At 45.6% G+C, this 27,905-nt stretch overlaps 2 protein-coding genes across 5 annotated transcripts in view; both read right to left on the reverse strand.

Moving 5' to 3' along the window:
- LOC134357131 (MICOS complex subunit mic25-like) overlaps nt 1–15,180 on the reverse strand; it is an 814,525-nt gene extending 799,345 nt beyond the window's left edge. For all 4 annotated transcript variants that reach the window (XM_063068429.1, XM_063068427.1, XM_063068428.1 and 1 more), the window contains exon 1: nt 15,011–15,180. In XM_063068429.1, coding sequence (XP_062924499.1) covers nt 15,011–15,091 — 81 coding nt within the window. In that variant the 5' untranslated portion in view covers nt 15,092–15,180. The remainder of the gene's footprint in view (nt 1–15,010) is intronic.
- An 11,392-nt stretch (nt 15,181–26,572) lies between these two features.
- The window catches only part of tpra1 (transmembrane protein, adipocyte asscociated 1), a 61,884-nt gene continuing 60,551 nt past the window's right edge, over nt 26,573–27,905 (reverse strand). Inside the window, exon 11 of the mRNA XM_063068233.1 lies at nt 26,573–27,464. Coding sequence (XP_062924303.1) covers nt 27,242–27,464 — 223 coding nt within the window. The 3' untranslated portion in view covers nt 26,573–27,241. The remainder of the gene's footprint in view (nt 27,465–27,905) is intronic.

A 27,905-nucleotide genomic window follows, 5' to 3' on the forward strand; every position in this document is an offset into this window, starting at 1 on the left:
TAAGCTTTGTAGTTCTGACCGAAAACTCTCAACAGTTCCTTTGGCCAATATTCTTCAGAAGGTATTGACTAATAATTTAGTCTCTTCCACTATAAACTGACAGTTGGATAGGATTACACTGAGGTACAGTACCAAGATATGAAGGATAGGGAGCAGGAAAGGAGTTTTTTTTTAATGAATGCTACTGTAACACGCTGCAAGGTTTCACTGCTAATGTAATAGCCTCTCTGTAATGTTTCACTGCTAATGTAATGGTTTCTCTGTAGCAGCAACGTTTGGGCTATGACTGGAGGTAACAGGGCTTGGAATGTGGGGGCTATCCAATGAGAGAAAGTTTGTTCTTTCTTGTGAGTCTGGAAGAGAGATTTCCACAGTCTTTTGTCAACGAGAGAGGAAGAAGGAAGACGCGTGTGGAGAGAGCTGGGAGACCACCGGACAGAGTGGTCTGGGAGCGAGGGTCCGAAGGTCAGCAACGCTCGGAGGTCGATGATTGATGCATAGCCATAGCAGTGAGCTCCAACGTGCACTTTTGACCTTTCTCTTAAAATGGGCCCTTTTGCTTTTTATTTTCTTTACTAACCCTATATTCAGATTAAGATCTATAAAATTAAATCAGTTAATTGCATATGGTCTACTGTCTGATATTTTGCGGCACAGGTTTGTAACTGGGCAACACATCACACAGCATCGACGTGAACGAGATTCCTCAGTTTGGCGGGGCCAGAAGTTGTCTTCCCCTAGCGAACACGTGCTGGCCGAGCCTGAGGGTTACACTACTTACACACTCAGTGGCCACTATATTCAGTACACCTGTAGACCTGCTCATTTAAGCAAATATCTAATCAGCCAATTATGTGCCAGGAATGCAATGCATAAAGGGATGCAGACATGGTCAAGAGGTTCAGTTGTTCAGACCATACATCAGAATCGGAAAGAAATGTGACTGTTTTTTTAAAAATTTCTATTCAAAGATCAAAGTTCAATGTAAATTTATTATCAGAGTACATGTATGTCACCACATACAACCCTGAGATTCTTTTTCCTGCAGGCATACTTAGCAAGTCTACACAGCAGTAACTGTAAACAGGAATTCTGCAGATGCTGGAAATTCAAGCAACACACATAAAAGTTGCTGGTAAACGCAGCAGGCCAGGCAGCATCTCTAGGAAGAGGTGCAGTCGACGTTTCAGGCCGAGACCCTTCGTCAGGACCAACTGAAGGAAGAGTGAGTAAGAGATTTGAAAGTTGGAGGGGGAGGGGGAGATCCAAAATGATAGGAGAAGACAGGAGGGGGAGGGATGGAGCCAAGAGCTGGACAGGTGATAGGCAAAAGGGGATACAAGAGGATCATGGGACAGGAGGTCTGGGAAGAAAAACAAGTGGGGGGGACCCAGAGGATGGGCAAGGGGTATATTCAGAGGGACAGAGGGAGAAAAAGGAGAGTGAGAGAAAGAATGTATGTATAAAAATAAGTAACAGATGGGGTCCGAGGGGGAGGTGGGGCATTAGCGGAAGTTAGAGAAGTCGATGTTCATCCCATCAGGTTGGAGGCTACCCAGACGGAATATAAGGTGTTGTTCCTCCAACCTGAGTGTGGCCTCATCTTTACAGTAGAGGAGGCCGTGGATAGACATGTCAGAATGGGAATGGAATGTGGAATTAAAATGTGTGGCCACTGGGAGATCCTGCTTTCTCTGGCGGACAGAGCGTAGGTGTTCAGCAAAGCGGTCTCCCAGTCTGCGTCGGGTCTCGCCAATATATAAAAGGCCACATCGGGAGCACCGGACGCAGTATATCACCCCAGCCGACTCACAGGTGAAATGTTGCCTCACCTGGAAAGACTGTTTGGGGCCCTGAATGGTGGTAAGGGAGGAAGTGTAAGGGCATGAGTAGCACTTGTTCCGCTTACACGGATAAGTGCCAGGAGGGAGATCAGTGGGGAGGGATGGGGGGACGAATGGACAAGGGAGTTGCGTAGGGAGCGATCCCTGCGGAATGCAGGGGGGGGGGAGGGAAAGATGCGCTTAGTGGTGGGATCCTGTTGGAGGTGGCGGAAGTTACGAAGAATAATATGTTGGACCCGGAGGCTGGTGGGGTGGTAGGTGAGGACCAGGGGAACCCTATTCCTAGTGGGGTGGCGGGAGGATGGAGAGAGAGCAGATGTACGTGAAATGGGGGAGATGCGTTTAAGAGCAGAGTTGATAGGGGAGGAAGGAAAGCCCCTTTCTTTAAAAAAGGAAGACATCTCCCTCGTCCTAGAATGAAAAGCCTCATCCTGAGAGCAGATACGGCAGAGACGGAGGAATTGCGAGAAGGGGATGGCGTTTTTGCAAGAGACAGGGTAAGAAGAGGGATACTCCAGATAGCTGTGAGAGTCAGTAGGCTTATAGTAGACATCAGTGGATAAGCTGTCTCCAGAGACAGAGACAGAAAGATCTAGAAAGGGGAGGGAGGTGTCGGAAATGGACCAGGTAAACTTGAGGGCAGGGTGAAAGTTGGAGGCAAAGTTAATAAAGTCAATGAGCTCTGCATGCGTGCAGGAAGCAGCGCCAATGCAATCGTCGATGTAGCGAAGGAAAAGTGGGGGACAGATACCAGAATAGGCACGAACATAGATTGTTCCACAAAGCCAACAAAAAGGCAGGCATAGCTGGGACCCATACGGGTGCCCATAGCTACACCTTTAGTTTGGAGGAAGTGGGAGGAGCCAAAGGAGAAATTATTAAGAGTAAGGACTAATTCCGCTAGACGGAGCAGAGTGGTGGTAGAGGGGAACTGATTAGGTCTGGAATCCAAAAAGAAGCGTAGAGCTTTGAGATCTTCCTGATGGGGGATGGAAGTATACAGGGACTGGACATCCACGGTGAAAATAAAGCGGTGGGGGCCAGGGAACTTAAAATCATCGAAAAGTTTAAGAGCGTGAGAAGTGTCACGAACATAGGTAGGAAGGGATTGAACAAAGGGGGATAAAACCATGTCGAGGTATGCAGAAACGAGTTCGGTGGGACAGGAGCAAGCTGAGACAATAGGTCGGCCAGGACAGGCAGGTTTGTGGATCTTGTTTAGGAGGTAGAAACGGGAAGTGCGAGGTGTGGGAACTATAAGGTTGGGAGCAGTGGATGGGAGATCCCCTGAGCGGATAAAGTCGGTGATGGTGTGGGAGACAATGGCCTGGTGCTCCTTAGTGGGGTCACGATCGAGGGGTAAATAAGAGGAGGTATCCGCGAGTTGTCGCTGTGCCTCAGCAAGGTAGAGGTGTACGCCAGACTACAACAGCACCCCCTTTATCAGCGGGTTTAATAATAAGGTTAGGATTAGTGCGGAGGGAGAGGACAGCAGAGCGTTCCAAAGGAGTGAGGTTGGAATGGGGACAAGGTGCGGTGAAGTCGAGACGGTTGCTGTCCCGTCGGCAGTTAGCGATAAAGAGATCCAGAGCAGGCAGAAGACCAGAGCGGAGTGTCCATGAAGAAGAGGGTTGAAGACGGGAGAAGGGGTCATCGGTGGGGGTGGAAGAGTCCTTGCCGAAGAAGTAGGTATATATACTTAATGTAATTAACATTTCTCTGCTATTATGTATTGCATTATACTGTTGCCACAAAAACAACAAACTTCACAATATATGCCAGTGATATTAAACCTGATTCTGATTGTAAGTGACTTTGGAAAAATTACTGATGCCAGACGGGGTGGGGGGGCCGTTTGAGTATCTCAAAAATTGTTGATCTCCTGGGATTTTCACATCTTCTAGACTTTACAGAGAATGGCGTGAAAAACAAGAAACATTCAGTGAGCAGCAGTTCTGTAGGCAAAAACACCTTGTTAATGAGAGAGGTCAGAGGAGAATAGTCAGACTGGTTCAAGCTACCAGGATGGTGACAGTAACTCAAATAACCATGTGTTACCAGAATGGTGTGCAGAAGAGAATTGCCGATGCATCACATGTCGAACCTTGAAATGGATGCAGACTACAAACATACATTCAGTGTATGATGTTATGTGCCTGTGATGCTGCTGCAAATAATTTTTACGAGGGGTGATTGATAAGTTTGTGGCCTAAGGTAGAATGAGTCAATTTTAGAAAACCTACCACATTTATTTTTCAACATAGTCCCCTCCCACATGTACACACTTAGTCCAGCTGTCCTGGAGCATACGGATCCCTTCTTTATAGAAGTGGTCCACAGCAGGGGTGATTGATAAGTTCATGACCTAAAGAACAAGGAGATGAGTTATTAACTTCAAACTTTCTGCACTGTCACTCGAAGAGTTGAACTGAACATGCATGTAACACGAATGTCTTGAACCTCCAGGTGGTCCACAGCAGGGATGATTGATAAGTTCGTGGCCTAGGGTAGAAGGAGATGAGTTATACAGCTCTCGTTACATGCACATGCAGTTCAACTCCGAGTAAAAAATTAAAGTTTGAAGTTAATAACTTATCTCCTTCTACTTTAGGCCACGAACTTATCAAGCACCCCTGCTGTGGACAACTTCTACAAAGAAGGAATCCGTATGCTCCACGACCGCTGGACTAAGTGTGTAAATGTAGGAAAAATAAATGTGCTAGGTTTTCTAAAATTGACATCGATTGTTTATTCCTCTCCATAACTGCTGCCTGAGATGTTGAGTTCTACCAGTATTTAAAGCGTGAGGCTAATCTTGATCTTTACCTTGTCCTTATGACAATAAACACAACTTTGACTTTTGCCATACAGATATTGACATGTGAATATTGATGAATTGGTCTGGTACAACACTGTGGGCCAAAGGGCCTGCTACCGTGTTGTATTGTTCTATGTTCCTTTCTATCAGAAAAGATGAAATATGAAGGTAAGTTAGCAAATATTATAAAGATGATACCTTAAGATTTTTCCAGATATACAAAACATAGAAACATAGAAAACCAACAACACAATACAGGCCCTTCGGCCCACAATGCTGTGCCAAACATGTACTTACTTTAGAAATTACCTAGGGTTACTCATTCCCCTCTATTTTTCTGAGCTCCATATACCTGTCCAGGAGTCTCTTAAAAGAACCTATCGTATCCGCCTCCACCACCATCGCCAGCAGCCCATTCCACGCACTCACCACTCTCCGCGTAAAAAAACTTACCCCTGACATCTCCTCTGTACCTATTTCCAATCACCTTAAGTCTGTGCCCACTCATGTTAGCCATTTCAGTCCTGGGAAAAAGCCTCTGACTATCCACAAGATCAATGCCTCTCATCATCTTATACACCTCTATCAGATCGCCTCTCATCCTCCACAGTTCCAAGGAGAAAGGGCCGAGTTCACTCAACCTATTCTCATAAGGCATGCTCCCCAATCCAGTCAACATCCTTGTAAATCTCCTCTATACCCTTTCTATAGTTTCCACATCCTTCCTGTAGTGAGGTGACCAGAACTGAGCACAGTACTCCAAGTGGGGTCTGACGAGGATCATATATAGCTGTAGCATTACCTCCCGGCTCTTAAACTCAATCCCACGGTTGATGAAGGCCAATGCACCATAGGCCTTCTTAACCACACAGTCAACCTGCTCAGCAGCCTTGAGAGTCTTAAGGACTCAGACCCCAAGATCCCTCTGATCCTCCACACTGCCAAGTCTTACCATTAATACTATATTCTGCCATCATAATTGACCTACCAAATTGAACCACCTCACACTTATTTGGGTTGAACTCCATCTGCCACTTCTCAGCCCAGTTTTGCATCCTATCAGTGTCCCGCTGTAACCTCTGACAGCCCTCCACACTATCCACAACACCCCCAAATTTACTAACTCATCCCTCCACTTCCTCATCCAGGTCGTTTATAAAAATCATGGAGGGGGGTCCCAGAACAGATCCCTGAGGCACACCCTTGGTCATTGACCTCCATGCAGAATATGATCCATCTATAACCTGTCTTTGCCTTCTGTGTGCAGGCCAATTCTGGATCCACAAAGCAAGGTTCCCTTGGATCCCATGCATCCTTCCTTTCTCAATAAGCCTGGCATGGGGTACCTTATCAAATGCCTTGCTGAAATCCATATACACTACATCTACTGCTCTACCTTCATCAATGTGTTTAGTCACATCCTCAAAAAATTCAATCAGGCTCGTAAGGCATGACCTGCCTTTGACAAAGCCATGATGACTACTCCTAATCACATTATGCCTCTCCAAATGTTCATAAATCCTGCCTCTCAGGATCTTTTCCATCAACTTACCAACCACTGAAGTAAGACTCACTGGTCTATAATTTCCTGGGCTATCTCTACTCCCTTTCTTGAATAAGGAAAAAACATCTGCCACCCTCCAATCCTCCGGAACCTCTCCCGTTCCCATTTATGATACAAGGATCATTGTCAGAGGCTCAGCAATCTCCTCCCTCGCCTCCCACAGTAGCCTGGGGTACATCTCATCTGGTCCCGGAGACATCCTCTTTCTTCGTGTCTATATACTCAAGCTTTTCAATCCGCTGTAAGTCAAATAAAGAGTAAAAGAGATATCACAGTGGATAATGGACCGCCGGAAAATTATACTGGGGGTATTAATGGTGGACAAAGAAATGGCGGACAGACTGAATAAGTATTTTTATGAGGAAGAGACTGACAGTATTCCAGTGATTCAAGGGGGCAGAAGTGAGTGTATTTGCTATTACTAAGGAGAAGGTACTTGGGAAACTGAAAGGTCTAAAGGTAGATAAGTCATCTGGACGAAATAGACTACATCTGAAAAAGATGATGAGATTTCCGTCGGTCAGGGTCGACTACGGACGTTGCATCCTCGCTGTCTAGATATGCAAGCCAGGACAGTACGATATGGAGAGCAAGCTATTGCCCATGTAGCAAGCTCCCCCTCTCCACACATCTGATGAATCCAAATGAACAGCAGAGACCGACAGAGTTTGGCACCAGTAGCATCATAGGAGTTGTCAGTCAGTGTTGAACTCAATATAGCACTACCTCAGGGATTCCAGCTCCAGATTTTTCCCTTCAGAATTTGCTCCTGAAGCCTTCCCCATATATAGGTATAGCTGCAAGGCAGTGGAGGTTTGCGTTCAGTTTTTTTCTCCAAGATGAACTGCCAACCATGGTTGACTGGTTTTAAGGTACCAGTAACCTGCTTTTGCCCCTTCTCCTGTCAGTAGAAATGGGTCCATCAGGCTTAGTAGCTAAGCCACACGTGAAGGCCAGGAGTTGGACTTAGTTGTCACAGGCTATTTGAGGCACATGCCATTGGGAGCATTTAATAGGTAGTGGGAGCTTGTCCACATTAACACCCCTGGCTGCAACAACCTTTAAGATGGCAGAAAGGGGATGCCAAGCTGAACCATCAGTTTGTTTAAAGAAGCGTGGTTTTCAACTCCTAATACCAACTATCTCACTGGTAAATGTACAATCTCTGGTAAATAAGATTGAAGATCTTAAAGCTAAGATACTGTACCAGAGGAACATTAGGATCACTTGCATCTTTTGTTTCATGGAATCTTGGTTGCTCCGGACACAGCGATTTAGATTGATAGGTTCACAATACACCGCCAAGATAAGACCTCTGAGTCTTTCTAAGGCGGGGAGGAGGAGAGTGCTTCATGATCAACTCCTTGTGGTGCACAAATGTGGCAGTGGTGTCCCAGTCCTGTTCACCATATCTGGAACACCTCACGATCAAGTGTCGTCCCCATTTTACCTGCCACATGAGACTTCTGCAATCATTTTGGTGGTGGTGTACGTTCCACCAAAGGCTAGTGAAAAACAGATTGTCAATGAACTGAGCAAAGTAACCAATAAGCAAGATACAGCACGTCCTGATGCCTTCCCCATCATTTTGGAGGATTTTAACCACGCCAGCTTGAAAAAGTCACTAAATAATTATTACCAACAAATCACTTGTAGTACCATAGGAAACAACAGACTGGATGGACCACTGTTACACCACCATCAAGAATGCCTACCATGCTATCCCACGCCGCATTTTGAGAAGTCTAATCACCTAGCTGTACTTGTACTCTGAGTACAGGCAGGACTGCAGTCCGCAGCACCAGTAGTGAGCACCAAGAAGGGAGGGCACAGGAACGCTTATAGGACTGCTTTAAATTGGTAGACTGGGATTCACCTTCGATTCTGTATGAGTACGCCACAGCTGTCACTGACTTCATTAAAATCTGTGTGAATGGGTGTGTCCCATGAGAACCTACTGGACATACCCAAATCAAAAGCCGTGGATGAACCACGATGTTCATCGTCTGCTGAGGGCTAGATCTGTGGCACTCAGGTCCGACAACCCAGGTCTATACAAGAAAACCAGGTCTGGCTTGTGGAGGGCTACTTCAAGAGCGAAGGAACAATTCCAAGCGAGGTTGGAGGCAACATCAGATGCACATCAACTCTGGCAGGGTTTGCAGGCCATTACTTCCTACAAAGCAAAACTCAACATCATGAACGGCAGCGATGCTTCACTCCCAGATGAGCTCAATGTCTTTTATGCTCACTTTGAAAGAGAGAATAAAACTTCAGTTATGCAGATCCCTGTAGCACCCAGTGACCCTGTAATCTCTGACTCAGAGGCTGACGTTAGGCTGTCCTTCAAGGGGGCGAACACTCGCAAGGCAACAGGCCCCAATGGAGTACCTGCTAAGGATCTGAAAATCTGTGCCAACCAACTGGTGGCTGTGCTCAAAGACATTTTCAATCTTTCATTGCTACAGTTGTAAGTTCCCACTTGCTTCAAAAGGGCAACAATTATACCAGTGCACAAGAAGAGCAGCGTGAGCTGCCTTAACAACCATTGTCAAGTAGAACTCACATCTACAGTAATGAAGTGCTTTGAGAGGTTGGTCGTGAGCTAGAATCAAATCTTGCCTCAGCAAGCACATGGACCCCCTGCAGTTTGCCTAGTGCCATAAAAGGTCCACAGTGGACGCGATCTTATTGGTTCTCCAGGTGGCCCTGGATCACCTGGAGAACACAAACAACCATGTCAGGGTTGCTGTTTATTGACTACAGCTCAGCGTTTAACACCATCGTTCCTACAGTTCTGATTGGAAAGATCTAGAACCTGGGCCTCTGTACCTCCCTCTACAAATGGATCCTCGACTTCCTAACTAGAAAACTACAATCTGCGCGTATTGGAAATAACATCTCCACCTCAATGACAATCAACTTTAGCGCATCTCAGGGATGTGTGTTTAGCCCACTGCTCTACTCTCTCTACACCAATGACTGTGTGGCTAGGCACAGCTCAAATACCATCTATAAGGGGGTGAACACTCGCAAGGCAACAGACCCCAATAACCATTACTGGCATATTCTCAGATGGTGATGAGAAGGCATACAGGAGCAAGATATACCAACTAGTTAAGTGGTGTCGCAGTGACAACCTTATACTCAATGTCATTAAGGCCAAAGAATTGATTGTAGACTTCAGAAAGGATAAGACCAGAGAACACACTCCAGTCCTCACGGGGGGATCAAAAGTGAAAAGAGAGAGCGTAATTTCATATTCCTAGGTGTCAATATCTCTGAGGATCTGACCTGGATCCAACACATCGATGCAGCCATAAAAAGTAAAGACAGCAGTTGTATTTCATTAGGAGTTTGAGGAGATTTAGTATAGTGTCAAAAGGACTCACAAATTTCTACACATGTACTGTGCAGAGCATTCTAACTAGCTGCATCACTATCTGGTATGGGGCAGCTACTGAAGTAAACCACAGAGAATATTAAACAGTCCACTCCATCATGGGCATTCACCTCCATAATATCCAAGACATCTTCAAGGAGCAGGGCCTCAAAAAAGGCAGCGTCCATCATTAAAGACCCTATCGCCCAGGACATGCCCTGTTCTCGTTGCTACCATCAGGACAAAGGTACAGAAGCCTGAAGGTACTCACTCAGTGATTCAGGAACAGCTTCTTCCCTTCTGCTATCTGGTTTCTGAATGGACATTAACTCACTACTTTTTTATTTCTTTTTTTTTGCACTAATTTAATTTGACTATTATATATACATATTTACTGCAACGTACAGTTTTTTCGCTCTATTATTACTGTGTATTGCATTGTACCACTGCCGCAAAGTTAACAAATTTCACAACATATACTGGAAATATTAAACCTGATTCTGATTCTCAATAAGAAGTAGCTGAAGAGATTGTGGAGGCATTAGAAATTATCTTTCAAGAATCACTAGATTCTGGAATGATTCCAGAGAACTGGAAAATTGCAACCATCATTCCACTCTTTAAGAAAGGAGGGAGGCAGAAGAAAGGAAATTAAAAGCCATTTAGCCTGATTTCAGAGGTTGGGAAGATGTTGGAGTCCATTGTAAAGGATAAGGTTTCCGGGTACTTGGAGGCACGTGATAAAATAATCCAAGGTCAACATGGCTTCCTTAAAGGGAATACTTGCCTGACAAAACTGTAGAGTAGAAGGTTCCCATCTGCTTCGAAAGGATGACAATCACACTATTGCCCAAGTACAGCAAGGTGAACTGCCTAACGAATATTGGGAAGTCGCACTCACACCTACTGCGATGAAGTGTTTTGAGAGGTTTGTCATGGCTAAAATCAACTTCTGCCTAAGCAAGGGTCTGCTACAATTGGCCTATCACTACAATAGGTCTATAGTGGTTGCAATTTCACTGGCTCTCTACTTGGATCACCTAGACAATAGTAACATTTACATCAGGCTGCTGTTGATTGAAACCTTATCTTTCCCCTCCACATAGCCCTTCATTATCCTCTCATCCATGTGCCTATCTAAGAGATTCTTAAACGTTCCTAATGTATCTGCCTCTCTCACTAGCCCTGGCAGTGCATTCCACCACTGTCTTGATATCCCACCCATGACATCCCCCTATACATTCCTCCAATCACCCTAAAGTTATGCTCCCTCACAGCAGCCATTTCTGCCCTGTGAAAAAAAATCTCTGGGAGTCCACTCTATCTATGTCTCTATCATCTTGTACAACTCTATCAAGTCTCCTCTCATCCTCCTTCTCTCCAAAGAAACAAGACCTAGCTCACTCAATCTACCTGCATTAGACATGTTTTCTAATCCAGGCAGCATCCTGGTAAATCTCTGCAGCCTCTCTAAAGCTTCAACATCCTTCTTATAATGAAGTGACCAGAAATGAGTGCAATACTAATTAACTGAATAAATCTCAAGTTAGAAACAAGCAGCAAGCGTGAAAGTTTAGGACTGTTTGAATAACCCACCTGGTTCGCTGATATCATCAAGGAAAGGAACTCTATCATCCTTCCCGTGGCCTATACCTGACTCCATAATAACTAATGCAGTTGATTCTTTGTTTGTATACTGAAACAGTCAGGGATGGTCAATCAATATACAAAGTCCATAAGACATAGAAACATAACGACACCATTCAGCCCAACAATTCTGCTACACATTTGATCACGGATGATTCGTCTTTCCTTCTCGACCACATTCACCTGCCTTCATTGTGTAACTTTTGAAATTGTATGAGGCAATTTTTTAATGGCTCTGGGCCTGTACTCACTAAAGTATAGAAGGATAAGGAGGAATAAATCAGCCATGATCGAATAGCAGAGCAGACTTGATGAGCCAAATTCCGCTCCTATGCTTTTTGGTCCAATGGTCTAATCTCTGCCTGGACTTTTTTTTTAAACCTAAATCCACCCTCATTCCATCTTCATCATCATGTGCTGTGTCATGTGATGTAGGTGATCACAATCTCATAACCATGATTGCTCTTGGCAAATGTTTCCACAATGTTTGCCACTGCCTGCTTCAGAACAATGCCCTCACAAGACAAGCGACATCAGCCATTATCAATACTCTTCACAGATTGTCTGCCTGGTGTCAGTGGTCACCAATGTTCCCTCTGAGGTGTGCACATGTGCAAGCACACACATCTGTTGCCACTAGCACACAAAGGAATTTAAACTGCACACAAAAGGTTGTCTCCTTCTACCTCATTGGCATGTTAAGTGTATTTCACGATGATACACAATCACATCTCCTTTTCCAGTTTCTGATGCGGACAGTGTTGATAACAAGTAGTTTGCGACACGCACCACCTGCTCCCATGGCTTCATATGACCCTGATCAGAGGCGAGGGGGGTGGGGGGGGAGGGCTATGCTGGTGCTACACCTTGCCCAAGGGTGACCTGCAGGCTAGGAGAGGGAAGGTACACCTTACACCTCCTTTGGCAGAGACGCATCTCCACCCCGCCATCCAGCATTCCATTATAATTCTGTTTATTTAAGTTGAACACAGTTATTTTTGATCCACTCTCAAAATGAATACAAAATTTTAAGTCACTGTCTATAAGATATTTTATTCTTATTCAAATTCACAGAACGTTACAGTACAGAAACAGGCCCTTCAGCCCATCTAGTCTGTGCTAAACTATTATTCTGCTTAGTCCCATCAACCTGCACCCAGACCACAGCCCTCGATACCAGGGGTTCCCAAGCGGAGATCCACGGACCCTTTGCTTAATGGCATTGGTGCATGGCATGAAACAGGTTGGGAATCCCTGCTCTATACCCACTCCCATCCATACAGCTATCCAAGCTTCTCTTACATGTTGAAATCAAACCCACATCCACCATTTCCGCTAACAGCTCATTCCACACTCTCACCACCCTCTGAGTGAAGTGTTTCCCCTCAGGTTCCCCTTAAATACTTCACCCATGACCTCCAGTTGTAGTTGTAGTCTCACCCAACCTCAGTAGAAAAAGCCTGCTTCCATTTACATTGTCAAAATCCCTCCTAATTTTGTATACTCTGACATCACTTATTCCAGTTGCCTCAGAACCAAGATAGCCTGTTCCCTCACTGGCTTCTTCAACAACACAAAACCTTAAGATACAGGAGCAGAATTAGGTCTTTTGGCCCATCGAGTCTGATTTACGCCCTTTCGGACAGTGGTGACTTAGAATGATACAGCACAGAATCAGAACCCACAGTTCAATTGGTCCATGTCAAGTAGCTAGTCCCATTTTCCTACATTTGGCCCATATCCTCAAAACATTTCCTATCTACATACCTGTCAAAGTACCTTTCAAATATTGCTTATATAGCTGACTCAACCACTTCCTCCAGCAGCTCATTTCATGTACTGAGCACCCTCTGTTGTCCCACAGGTTCCTATTAAACTTCTCCCCCTCACCCTCAGCTTAAGTCTATCCCCTAGGTCTTGATTAGCAGCCCAGGGAAAAATACCGTACCCATTCAACCTATCCACGCCCCTTATGACTTTGTACATCTCTAAAAGATCATTGTTCATTTTTGTGCTCTCCAGCAAAAGTAGTCCCAACTTGCTCAACCTCTCTCCATGATTTTATTCATTTAGAGATAGAGCGTGGAACAGGCCTTTCCGGCCCAAGCAGCCGTATCACCCAGCAACCCATCTAGCCGAATCACAGCACAATTTACAATGACCAATTCACCTACTAACAGGTACATCTTTGGACTGTGGGAGGAAACTAGAGCACCTGGAGGAAACCCACGCAGTCGCAGAGAGGACAGACAAACTCCTTGCAGTTCCTGAATTGAACTCTGAAGTGCCCTGAGAGACAATAGTGACACGCTAACCACTGGGCTGGCATGGTTCGAGTTCAGGCAACATCCTCGTAGATCTCCTCTGCACTCTCTCCACCTTTGCTATAACAAGTTGACCACAAATGAACAAAACATTCCAAGCGCAGCCTCACCAGCATGTGCCCAACTTCAAAATTCTATACACAATGTCCAATATAGAACTAGAAGAAGTGTGTATCATGTTGTTTTTCATCTCCACCCCAATGGACTCGATCTCCACCAAGCCCAGATCATCTCTGCCAACTGGCCTCATTCTATCTGACCACTGAGCAGACATTCCACCCCGCAAAAACTCATTTCAGGGAGGTAGCACCATCAATTTGCGGGAGACTTCTGGAACTTCCAGGAGAGGTGGGATGTCTGCAATAGAATAGCTCCTTAGCAGCTAGCCAGCTAGTTTAAATAACGTTAGCTATGCTAATGAATGAATGACACCTGTTAAACTCACCTCAACACGTCTTTTACAGTCTTAACCCACCATGGACAATAGAAAAGTCACTGTTGCAAACAGTGCAGCGAACAACACTGTCATTATTTTGACCCCTATTAGATAGGGGTACACTTTAGTGTAGTCTGGGGTGACGCATATTTTATTTTTGTTGGAACACTCTGCCATGGCGTGCCCTCGCTCACGTTCTCGTTCTCTCTCTCGCTCGCTCTTGCTTTTCTCTCGCTCACTCTCAAAAAAATTGATTTCCGGGATATTATATATAATCTGCGGGCATCAGGGAGCCACTATTAATATGCGGGAGACTCCCGGAAGTTCCGGGAGAGGTGGGATGTCTGACTGAGAATTCTGGTTGATCCAGAATTTAAGCTGATCCCAACTCATCTGAACATATGGACTCACTATTCAAACCTGGCTCTTCCCACCTCTACCTCCAAGCCCACACCAGAACACTCCTCCTCCCCACATTGCCCCACCCTCTCTCACACAAAGCTCCTCCCTATCCTGCCACCAGACCCTTCTCACACACACTCCTGGCTTTTCCTCTTCAACTAGCTGCTCCCCTCCATCCTAACTCCCCTCACTCCCTCCTGGTTCCTCCCCACTACAGAGCCTCACATGTCCTCACCTGGCGCCTCCCCACGTGTCCCATTGCCACATGGCTTCTCCCCCTACGTTGCCCCGCCCCCTTCGTGACTCCTCCCACCTCCACGAGCCTCCATTACTTTACGTGACCCCGCCCCTATGAGACTCCTCCCCCTCCTTCGTGTGACTCCGCCCAGGTTCCCACGTGCGACCACCTCCCTTGTGAACCCCGCCCCCTCGCACGTGCCCCCCCCCCCACGAGGCCCCGGCCACCCCGTTCACCACCTGCCAACTTCAGGCACCTCGTCTGCACGTCGCCTCGCCCCCTCCTCTTTGCCCCGCCCATCCCATGACCCCGCCCCCGCCAGGCCCCGCCCAGGCCCGGCAACACGCCCACTCACCCGCAGGCCCTGCAGCACCGTGACCCGCTGCTGTCCGTCCACGCCGAAGGAGACACGCCGACTGCTGCTGCTCGCACCCATCTCTGCCGATGCCTCAGCTCCCGGGCTCTTGGCAACACCTCAGCAACCGCACCATCCACCCCTGCGGTTGGCCCGTAACCGACCAACCAGGTTCCTCGGCGAGGACCGGGTGGTTGGTGACGACACGGTCGTGTTTTGCGCAAAGGCTTGTGGGTTCTGTAGTCTCATATATCCAATTGCCCACAGTACGTCTGGCCAATGCCTTCTGAAGCCTCAGCATTACATCCTTGCATTTATATTCTAGTCCTCTGTGTTAACATCGCGTTTGCCTTCCTTAACACAAAATATTCTGCAGATGCGTGGGTCAAAGCAACACTCACAACACGCTGGAGGAACTCAGCAGGTCGGGCAGCATCCGTGAAAACGATGAGTCAACGTTTCGGGCCGGAACGTCGACTCATCGTTTTTTACCACCGCCTCAACCTGCAAGTTATCCTTAGGGAATCCTGCTCAAGGACTTTCAAGTCCACCTCCACGATGATTTTAGAATTTTCTCCCCCTCCATCTTCCAACGTGCAAGACCCTACACCCTATTCCATCTGCCTGCCACTTCTTTGCCCATTCTGTCTAAGTCCTGCAGACTCTCTGCTTCTTCAACACTACCTGCCCCTCCTCTTATCTTCATATCATCCCCAGCCGCAGCCACAAAACCATCAATTCCTTCAACCAGATCGTTGACACGTAACGTGAATAGAAGCAGTCCCCACACTGAATTCTGCAGAACACCGCTTGTCACCAGCAGCATACCAAAATAGGTCCCCTTTATGCCCACGTTTGCCCCCAGCCAGTCAGCCAATCTTCTATCCACTCTAGTACCTTTCCCGTAATACCATGGACTATTACCTTGTTAAGCAGCCTCGTGTGTAGCACCCTGTCAAAGGCCTTCTGAAAATCCAAATAAACAACAGCCTCTGACTCTCCTTTGTCTATCTAATTTTTAAAAATCATGGAAGGGATAGATAAGATAGAGGCAGGAAAGTTGTTTCCACTGGTAGGTTAGACTAGAACTAGGGGGCATAGCCTCAAATTTCAGGGGAGCAGATTTAGGGAGGAGATGAAATGGAACCACTTTTCCCAGAGAGTGGTGAATCTGGAATTCTCTGCCCAATGAAGCAGTGGAAGCTATCTCAATAAATATATTTAAGGCAAGGTTGGATAGATTTTTGCATAGTAGGGGTGTTAAGGGTTATAGGGGAAAGGCAGGTAGGTGGAGATGAGACCATGGCCAGATCAGCCATGATCTTACTGAATGGCAGAGCAGGCTCGAAGGGCCAGATGGCCGACTCCTGCTCCTATTTCTTATGTTCTTATCCCACCTAGTATTACCTCAAAAAATTCCAACAGATTTGTCAGGCAAGATTTTCCCTTGAGGAAACCATGCTGACTTTGGCCTATTTTATCATCTGCCTCCAAATACCCCAAAACCTCATCCTTAATAGTCGACTCCAACATCTTCCCAATGAAGTGTCTCAGCACGAAATGCCAACTGTCCATTTCCCTCCACGGATGACGCCTGATCTGCTGAGTTCCTCCAGCTTTTTGTATGTTGCCCCAACCTTTGATCCCAGTGGCTGACAGGTCCAGGTTGTAAACCTGTAAAGTACTTTGGGAGATCTTACTAAAGTGAAGACCGCTTACAAATCCAGATCGTTATGAAACAAACCTCTTGGTTAATTGAGTCTATGTCAAGTTTGCGATATGTATTGCTTATTTATTTATTATCAGTATTTCTTTTTCTTTTGTATTTGCACAATTTGTTGTTTTTTGCACATTAGTGGTTTTTTCGCCCTGTTGTTGTGGTTTTTTGTGGATTCTATTACAGCTCTTGCATTTACTGTGAATGCCCACAAGAAAATGAATCTGGTGACATATTTGTACTTTGACCATAAATTTATTTTCAACTTTGAGTTTATTGTATTCTGCACAAGTACACGTACAATGAAAACCTTGTTTGCAACAGCATCGCTGGCACGTAGCAGCAGGTGAGCAGCATGCACAAGAAGAACATACAACATAAATTATACAAGAAAGAAAAAACAAAGTAGCCATACCGTTCTGTACTGAGGTAGTGAACACAAGTCATGGCTTGATCAGTCATGTCTGGGTCGCCTGGGTGAGGATGTCTGATGTTGAAGGACACAAATCACCCAATGACCCCAGGGTACATCAAGTTTGAAGTGTTGAGAGTAGCGTGAGATGTGTTCTTCACAATGTTCAAATACGGGCAGCATGGCATGCTCCAGAGTTCAATTCCAGCGTTGTTCTGTTCAGAGTTTCCGTATGTCCTCCCTGTGGAACGCGTCCGTTTTCTCGGGGCATCATGGTAGTGTGGCAGTGAGAGAGACTCTATGACAGCTTGGAGATCAGAGTTCAGTCCCAGCGTCCTCTCCGGGTTCCTCCCACACCCCGAAGACATACTGGTTACTAAGTTAATTGGTAAATTTTCCCATGATTGGGTTAGGCTTAATCAGGTTTGTGGGGTTGCTGACTTGAATGCCAGAAGGGCCTACTCCGTGCTGTATTGCTAAAATTAAACAGGTTTGAGAATCCAATTGCATTTGTCACGAATGGCTGCTTTCCCCCGGACTGGGATATCTATCTGAGGACTGTTGTTCATTTCATGTCACTTCTCCTTGTTCCGAAGCTGAAGTAGTCCTTGCAAACAGGTTGAACTCTGGCTCCAGAAGCCTGCACCGCCGCGTTATTCCTCCAGGTGGCAGCCTTTACCCATAGAAACTGCGATTGCTCAACAGCGCCCTCTGCTGGAGACTGTTCAGATTTCAGCACAGCTCCACGCTACACATCTATCTGTCTGCACCATTACACAGAGAAATCCCTTTTCCCACTAATGGGAGCAGGACGGTTCGAATGGTATCTTTCTGTGCTGTTTGAGTCCAAGGGGAATTTTTCTCACAACCTGCTCTCCACACATCAGCTCTGCCTCTCACCTACACATGATCGGAAACAAGTTTGTTATTATTGACAAATGTTATGAAGTTTGTTGTACTCTGTCGGCAGGACAGCGCAAGACACAAATAATTATTATGTTATAAAATAAATAACATAAAAGAGGAATAAATGAACTAGTGTTCATGGGTTCATGATCCACTCATAAATCTGATGGCAGAAAGGAAGCTCAGAATCAGGTTTAATATCACTGGCATTTGTGAAATGTGTTGTTTTGCAGCTGCAGTATATTGCAATACATAATTTTAAAAACTATCAATTACATATACATATATATAAAATTACAATTACTTATAGTACTGTAAGTACTATAAAAAGTAGCTATATACATGTGCCTAAGACTTTTGCACAGTACTGTATATTTAATATGTAGTGCAAAAAGAGAGCAAAAAACATTAGCGATGTATTGTACAGGGGTTCATTTTCCAATCAGAAATCTGATGGTGGAGGAGAAGAAGCTGCCCCTAAAGTATTGAGTGTGTGGCTTCAGGCTTTGGTACCTCCTCCGCGGTGGTATGGGAGTATTGTGAGCAGTTTGGGGCTCACAAGAATGATTCAGGGAATAACAGGGTTAACATATGAGTAGTATTTGATGGTTCTGGGCCTATACTTGCTGGAGTTTGGAAGAATGATGGGGAATCTCTTTCCATTCCCTATTCTGGTTCCCTTCTCATCCCTTCTCTTCTCCTCACCTACACATCACGTCCTTCTGTTGTCCCTCCTCCTTCTCTTTCTTCCATTGTTCAATGTTCTCTCCTATCAGATTCCTTCTTCTTCAGCCTCTTACCTCTTCCACATATAGTATCCCAGCTCCTTACTTCAACCAACCACTTTGACCCTCACCTGCCAGATTGTACTCATCCCCCTCCCCCGACCTTCTTATTCTGGCTTTTGCCTCCTTCTTTTCCAGTCCTGATGAAGGGTCTCAACTTGAAAACATTAACTGTTCATTCCTCTCCATAGATGCTGCCTGACCTGCCAAGTTCCTCCACCATTTTGAATGTGCTGTATCATAAATCTCCAGCAGATGGCCACTGGCATGCCTCTTTCATGACTGCATCAATATGTTGTGGCCAGGACAGATCCTCTGAGATCTGCCATTGCTTTGCCCACATTTCCAATTGGTCTATGTCTCACTGAATCTTTCACAACCTTCCTCGCTATCCACAACTCCACCAATTTTAGCACAAAGATCTGCACTCCCACTAATCAACCTGCCTTTATTTTTGTTCGAATATTTTATATATTTCACAAACAGCACTGATGGAACGCCACTGGTCACAGATCTCCAGTCAGAATAGCATCCCTCCAACCATGACCCTGAAGTTCAAAGGTCAAAGATTATTATCACTAGATACGGACTTGAGGTGTGTCTTCTTGCAGGCAGCCATAAAACAAAGAAACACAATAGGATTCATGAAAAACCCACACTGTAAGCACCGACAAATATCCAAGATGTGAAAAAAGAAAGAACAAATTGGACAAGCAATAAAAAAGGAAACAAAAAGCATCCAGAACATGAACCGCTGGGTCCCTGAGAGCGAGCCAACTCACTGCTGAGGCCAGTAAAGCCTCACAGATTAGTAAACCAAACACCAGCTTGTCCTTAACCCTCAACCTCGATGCCTTAATCTTTTAAATCCGGCTCAGTGCCTAAATCAGCCAAACATCGGTTCATTCTCCACGACCGAGCCTTGGCCTCACTGCTTCAATCCGGCTCGAAGTTTCAACTCGGCCCCAAGTCCACTCTAGCAAGAGCCGCCGTGGCCATAGCGATCAAAGGGTCCACTTCATCGAGTCCTTCAGAATACCACAAAAACGCTAGGTCGTACAGACGGTTCAAAAGCTCATCTGGCAAAGAGAAATTACAGGCTGCCAATTCATCTATGGCCAAGCCACTCAGAATCCTACCTACCTAGATCAGCCCACTATGAAGGACCTTGTTGAAAGCTTTACCAAAGTCCATGTAGTCTGCATCCATCGCTGTACCCTCCTCAGCTGTGACCAGGTTATCACAGCCTCAGTATAGAAGGATTTTCCTTTAGAACAGAGACGAAGAGCGTGATGAATCTGTGGAATTCACTGCCACAGTCGGCTGTAGAGGGCAAGCCATTGGGTATATTTAAAGCAGAGGTTAATTGGTTTCTTCATTAGTCGGGGCACCAAAGGTTATGGCAAGAAAGCAGGAGAATGGGGCTGAGGGAGAAAATAAGTCAGCCGTGGTGGAATGGCAGAGCAGACTCGATGGGCTGAATGGCCTAATTCTGCTCATATGCCTTAATTTGTAAGATATAACCTCCTCCAGACAAAGTCACACTGACTAGCCCTTATCGGTCTGCACTTTTCCAGATCGCATGCCAGGAGTCTTCTCCAATATTCCCCAACCACTGATGAAAGGGTCCCCGGTCTACAATTCCCTGATTTGTCTCTAGTACCCTTCTTGTATGGAGAAATGATACTGGCTGCTCTCCAGTCCTCTGGGACATCACCTGTGGTTCCAGGCCCCAGTTCCTCCTGTGGCAGTCCCGTAAAGGACTCGTTTCCCAATCTTTTAAAACCTCTTTTTTAAAGAAAGAACCCCAAGAGGACCACAATCTTGTCATAGGGTTTGGAGGCTTGTGTGTCTCAATGTCCCAGAAAAGAACGTTGGCTGGACTCAAGGCTTTATACGCAGGCTCTTAGTAGGGTCACTCACGCCAATCAGGTCAAAGGGCAGAGGCCAAACTAAGAGCGGTCCACCAGTCCTACAGGTTCAGGGGGTTCAGCTCAGTGCTAACGTCCCTGACTGGCAAAACAGAACTGTTATGGAAAAGACAATGACGAATCCTTCTACATCTGAGAGGCCGGTGACGGGCAGAGATGAGGACCTTCTTTGCTGCCCTAAACAGCAGCGGCATAACGGGCAGTAAGTAAGCAAGCTGAAAGAACAAGACACAGTAGTGCAGCGGTTAGGAACACACTTCACAGTGCCAGTGACCCGGGTTCAATGCCCACCACTGTCGGTAAATAACTTGTACCTTCTCACCGTGACTGCATAGGTATCGTCCCACATTCCAAAGACATACAGGATAGGATAGTAAGTTGTGGACAATCCATGTTGGTGCCGGAAGCATGGCGACACTTGCAGGATGCACCCAGTACTCTCTCAAAGTTAACCTATTATCAAAGTACATATATGTTACAATATACAACCCTGAGATTCATTTTCTTGTGAGTATACTCAATAAATCTCTAAAGTAGTAACCAGAATAGAATCAATGCAAGACCACACCAACTTGGACATTCAAACAATGTGCAGAAGACAACAAACTGTGCAAATACAAAAAGAAAGAAATAATAAAAATAAATAAACAAACAATAAATGTTGACAACATGAAGTGAAGAGTCCCTGAAAATGAGTCCATAGGTTGTGGGAATATCTGATGGGGCAAGTGAAGTTGAGTGAAATTATCCCCCTTGGTTCAAGAACCTAATGGTTGAGGGGTAGTAACTATTCCTGAACTTGGTGCTGTGGGTCCTGAGGCCCCTATACCTTCTTTCTGATGGCGGCAGTGAGAAGAGAGCATGGCCTGTGTGGTGGGGGTCCCTGATGGATGCTGCTATCCCGTGACAGTGTTTTGTGTTCATGTGCTCAATGGTGGGGAGGGCTTTACCCATGATGGACTGGGTCATATCCACTACTTTTTGTAGGATTTTCTATTCAAGGGCATTGGTGTTTCCATACCAGGCAATACAGTCTCCGCTACACACCTACAGAAGTTTGTCAAAGTTTTAGATGCCTTGCCAACACTTCGCAAACTCCTAAGGAAGCAGAGGTGCTGCTGTGCTTTCATCATAATTACCCTTACGTGCTGGGCCCAGGGCCCCCAAAATACTAACACCGAGGAACTTAAGCAACACACACGAAATGCTGGAGGAACTCAGCAAGCCAGGCAGCATCTATGGAAAAAAAGTACAGTCGACATTTTGGGCCAAGACTCTGCCTGGCCTGTTGAGTTCCTCCAGCATTCTGTGTGTGTTGCTTGGATTTCCAGCATCTGCAGATTTCCTCTTGTTTGTGACGAAGGAGTTTAAAGTTGCTGGCCCTGACGGTAATGGAGAGAACATAGAAACTCCTTACAGACAGTGGCAGGAATTGAGCCCGGATCGCTGGTACTGTAAAGCGTTTGTGTTAACCACTACGCTACCGCGCCACACCCACATCCTCAGACTATGTTGGTCGTTGATGTAAACAACACATTTCACTGTAGGTTTCGATGCATATGTGATAAATAACATTCATCTTTAAAATACCCCCAGTGATCTAGTGTTACAGAGTAGGGACTTCCAGAGATTCACCTCTGTCTATATGAAGAAGGTTCTATACACCTCAGTTTTACAATCCCTGAATCGTAACTTTGTCCTCTCTTTTGAGACTCTCTCACTGGTGAAAACATCTAAAATATGTACCATGTCACATCGTCTCAGGGACTTGCAGTATGTCTGAATAAGGTCAAACTCCCTTCCAAACTCCAAAGCGTATGGGTCAAACTTCTTTAGGTGCATGTGATGGTACAATAGGAGCACAGTTAGGCTATTCAGCCCATCAAGTCTGTCGTGCCATTCAGTCACGGCTGATTTTATTTTCAACCTCACTGACCTGCATTCTCCTCCCCCCTTACCAGTCAGGAACCTATCTAATCGCTGCCTTAAATGCACCCACTGATTTGGTCTCCACAACATGCTGTGGGAGTGAGTTCCACAGACTCGGCACCCTCTAGCCTTCCACAACTGGGTCCTTGGTTTCCACACTTGCAGAACCCTGTCAGTTCAGATTCCTTCACAATCACCATCAGTACAGGTGCATCACAAGTCGGTGCTTAGCCCCCCGCTCTACTCACTTTACACTTATGAGGCCCTACGTTGATGGGGTGTACCAGACAAGCCGGTATGGAGAGCAAGCCGTTGCCCATGCAGCAGGCTCTCCCTCTCCACACAGCTGATGGATCCAGAGGAACGGCAGAGACCGATACAGTTTGGCACCAGCAGCATTGCAGGAGATGCCAGTCAGCATTGCCAGCTCTGGATTTTTCACTGGGGTTTACTCTCAAAGCCTTCCCCATGAGTGGGTATAGACACAAGGCAGCAGAGGTTTGAGATCGGAGTTTCCCTTCTCCTAGGTGAACTGCCAAGCATGGCTGATGAGCCCTACCTGCCCAAAGTGACTGGGTTTAAGGTGCTAGTAACCTGCCTTTGCCTCTTTTCCTGGGTAGACATGGTTCACCCAGCTTAGTCACTAAGCCACAAGTGAAGGCCAGGAGGTGGACTTGGTTGTCAGAGGCTAATTGAGACACACACCATTGGGAGCATTTAATAGGTAGTGGGAGCTTGTCCCTTCTACCTCCACCCTCACCCCACACACACATACACACACACCGTCTACAAGAGCATTAAGGAACCTTAGGCTTATGACTGTGAGGCTAAACACAGCTCCAATGCCATATTCAAGGTTGCTGACAACACCATTGTCATAGACCAGATCAAAAGTGGCAATGAATCAGAAATAGGAGGGAAGATTGAAAATCTGGCTGACTGGTGCCACAACGACAACCTCTCACTCAATGTCAGCAAGACCAAAGAGCTGCTTACTAACTACAGGAGGAGGAAACCACAAGTCCACAAGCCAGTCCTCGTCAGGGGATCAGAGGTGGAGAGGATCGGCAACTTTAAGTCATTCAGCATTATCGGTTCAGAAGGTGTGTCCCAGGTCCAGCGTGTAACTATCATTACAAAGAAGGTGCAGCAACACCTCTGCTTTCTTAGAAGTTTGTGAAGATTCTGCATGCCATCTAAACTTTGACTAACTTCTACAGATGTGTGGTGGAGAATATCACAGCCTGGTATGGAAACACCAATGTCCTTGAACGGAATAAAAAAACTACAAAAAGTAATGGATATGACCCAATCCATCATGGGTAAAGCCCTTTCCACCATTGAACACATCTACATGGAGCACCGTCGCAGGAAAACAGCATCAATCATCAGGCACCCCCACCACACAGGATACGCTCTCTTCTCGCTGCTGCCATCAGGAAGGAGGTACAGACAGGATCCTTAGGACTCACACCACCGGGTTCAGAAATAGTTTTTGTCCCTCAACATCAAGCTCTTCAACCAGAAGGGATAACTTCACTCACCTCAACATTGAACTGATTCCACAACCAATAGACTCACTTTTAAGGATGCTAAAGCTTCTGCTCTCAATACTTAGTTATTATTTTTTTCTTTACGTATTTGCACTGTTGTCTTTTATACAATAGTTGTTTGTCTATATTGTTGTGTGTGGTTTTTCATTGATTCTATTGTGGTTCTTGGTACCTACTGTGAATGCCCACAAGAAGATGAATCACAGGGTAATACTATATATGGTGAAATACATGTGCTTGATAATAAATTTACTTTGAACTTTGAAATTCCTCCTCATCTCTGTTCTAAAGGGATGTCCATTTATACTGAGTTTGTGCCCTTGGATTCTGGACTCACGTACATCCTCTGCACATCCACTCTATCCAGGTCCTTCACTACTCAGTAGGGTTCAATGAGATCCCTTTCCCATAATCCTTGTGAACTTCACTGAGTACAGGGCCAGAACCATCACACATTCCTCATACGTTAAACCTATTATTCCTAGGATCATTTTTGTGAACCCTCTCTGGTCCCTCCCCAGGGCTAGCACGTCTTCCTTAGATATGGCCCCAAAATTGCTCACAATGTTCTAAAAGTAGTCTGACCATCTCATTATAAAGCCTCAGTGGTACAACCAACCATCTCATCCCAGGAATCACCAAGTCAATCTCCCCAATGACTTTTCTGAAATAAGGGACTAAAATTCCACACAATACTCCAGATGTGGGTTCGCTAACGTCGGTCCAATTGAAGCAGTACTCCAGATGTGGTCTCACCGACGTCGATCCAATTGAATCAGTACTCCAGATGTGGGCTCGCCAACAGTTGCCCTTATTAGGCCATAGACCATAAGGCACAGGAGCAAATTAGTCCTTTTGGATGACTTATTATTCATCTCAACCTCATTCTCCTGCCTTCTCCCCATCTTTGACACCCTGACTAATCAAGAACCTATCAACCTCTGCTTTAAATACACCCAATGACTTAGCCTTCACAGCTATCTATGGCAATGAATTCCATACATTCACCACCCTCTGGCTAAAATGTATTAATACTCAAGATGTGGCCTCACCAATACCTGTCCAATTAGATCAATATTTCTCTTCTTCTAAACTCTTAATCCGTTACGATAAAGCCCTGCCCCCATAACTACTTACTGCGTTGGCATATGGGCTTTTCATGTTTCACAGTCGTAGAGCACTGCAGCACAGAAAAAGGCCCTTTGGCCCTTCTAGTCTGTGTGGGCATGGTTCTCAGCCTAGTCCCATCTACCTGGACCTTTATCCTCTATACTACTCTCACCCATATCCAAACTTCTCTTAAATGTTGCAAACCACCACTTCTGCTGGCAGCTCGTTCCACACTTGTACCAGCCTCTGAGTGAAGAAGGTCCCCTCAAATTCCTTTAAACATTTCACCTTTCAACCTAAGTTTATGACCTCTAGAGATGAAAGCTTGCTTGCAATCACCCTGTATCATCATCATCATTATATACCAGGTCATATAATGTGGGCGATCATGATTGTTCTTGGCAAATTTTTCTACAGAAGTGGTTTGCCATTGCCTCCTTCTGGGCAGTGTCTTTACAAGACAGGTGTCCCCAGCCATTATCAATACTCTTCAGAGATTGTCTACCTGGCGTCAGTGGTCACAACCGAGACTTGTGATATGCTCCAGCTGCTCATACAACCAAACACCACCTGTACCCATGGTTTTATGTGATCCTGATTGGGGGGGGGGGGGGGAGTGCTAAGCAGGTGCTACACCTCACCCAAGGGTGACCTGCAGGCTAGCGGAGGCAAGGACCCTGACACTTCCTTTGGTAGAGATGCATCTCCACCTACTACCCTATCTGTACCCCTCATAATTTTGTATATCTCTATAAGATCTCCCCTCATTGCCCTATTCAGACTATACAGAGTACTTGTAACTCATTAACTTGGACCAGCATTCTTCTCCACTGGTCCCTCTCTCTCCTCCACTCATTACCAATCTCCCTCCAGTTAGAGAGTATTACCAATTACCTCTATTCCCTCTATTTCCAATTTTGTGACCTTTCACATTGACCTCCAGTCACCAAATATTTGTCTAATCCCTCACCCTCAACACTGCATCCTCCAACCTCACTACATATTCCCTCATCCTCAACAACCTCAACCACAACATTGCGTCCTCCCCCAACCTCAATGGAACTGTGTCTTCCCTCAACCTCCACATTGCATCCTCACCTGATCTCAACATTGCATGCCCTCACCACCAGTCCTCCCACAATTAAACACTACAAAAAGCTTTACAGAACTTTGCTCTGCTAACAATAAAATGAATGACAAAACCAAAAAAACTTAAAAATAAGTTTTTGTTTTATTAATCATCCTCAATCCTTCAATGTACAGTACCCAAGGGAGCGAATTGCCCCCGACGATCTCCAGTGGGAGAGACTAGTAGGACTGTTCACAAATGTCACAGCCACCACCAGTCTGAGTAGTTTCTCCAATCAATATAGCAAAGGCATTCGTAATGAAGTCTTTAAACACTGCGGCGGACAGTTTTGGTCTCCTTCTTTCGTAGCCGAGGAAAGAAATTGAAAAAGCAAATGCTGAATGAAACCAGGCAAGTCAAGTCAGACAGAAATCAAACACTGGGGAGGGTATGAGGGAGGGTGCCAGGCCCCAATTTCAAACTGTCCCCAGTTCCTCATTGGAAAAGAAGAAGAAATCAAACCCTCGCCTGGAGCGATAATTAAAACAAGTTTACAGTATGGAATAGTTTGACGACTTTAAATGGTGGGAGAGGGAGGGATGCACATGTAGAAATATTTAAAAGATGCTGTGTGAATGAGAGAGGGAAGAAAGGTGTATTCAAAATGGTAGGATTTATAAAATCCTGTAATGCATACATTCCATGACTGAAATTCCAGGATGTTGGAAACAGTGATGAGAGGAGAGCACTGGGGAGTCTTTATCCCCTGCCCACACAACTCTGGAGGCTGCTGCTCATGGCCTATCCACCCTCTCTTTCTCAAGCATTCATTATTCTCCACCGGTCACTGTCCACGCTGTTGATGCTGCCCACGGTCAGGTCGTCCAGGTAGGAGCCCGAGCCGTCGATCTGCGTGCTGGAGTAGGGGCCGGAGTCCAGCGCTTCCTTCCGGGAGACGGTGTGGGTCTGGGGCAGGTGGACGTCCGTCTCCTCTGGCTCGTCGACCTGCGACTTGTAGGAGAAGAGGATTTTGGGCTCAGAGCTGGCAAGAGGGGTGGGGGAGAGAAAAAGACAAAGAAAACCATTAAAATCAGATTCATTTATTTATCACAGGTACATTGAAACATACAGGGAAATGCCTTGACTCAGAATTTATTATGTCATAAAATTTGTTGTTTTGCAGCAAATGTATTGAGCGCAGGAGATGGAATGTTATGCTGAAGTTACATAAGACATTGGTAAGGCCTAATTTGGAGTGTTGTGGGCAATTTTGGTCACCTACCTACAAAAAAAAATGTAAATAAGATTGAAAGAGTAAAAAAGATGTAAATAAGATTGAAAGAGTACCGCAAAAATTTACCAGGATGTTGCCAGATCTGAAGGACCTGAATTATAAGGAGAGATTGAATAGGTTACAACTTTATTCTTTGGAACATAGAAGACTGAGAAGAAATTTGATAGAAGTATACAAAATTATGAGGGG

Source organism: Mobula hypostoma, chromosome 15 (genome assembly GCF_963921235.1).
Source record: "Mobula hypostoma chromosome 15, sMobHyp1.1, whole genome shotgun sequence".
In the NCBI taxonomy this organism is placed as follows: Eukaryota; Metazoa; Chordata; class Chondrichthyes; order Myliobatiformes; family Myliobatidae; genus Mobula; species Mobula hypostoma.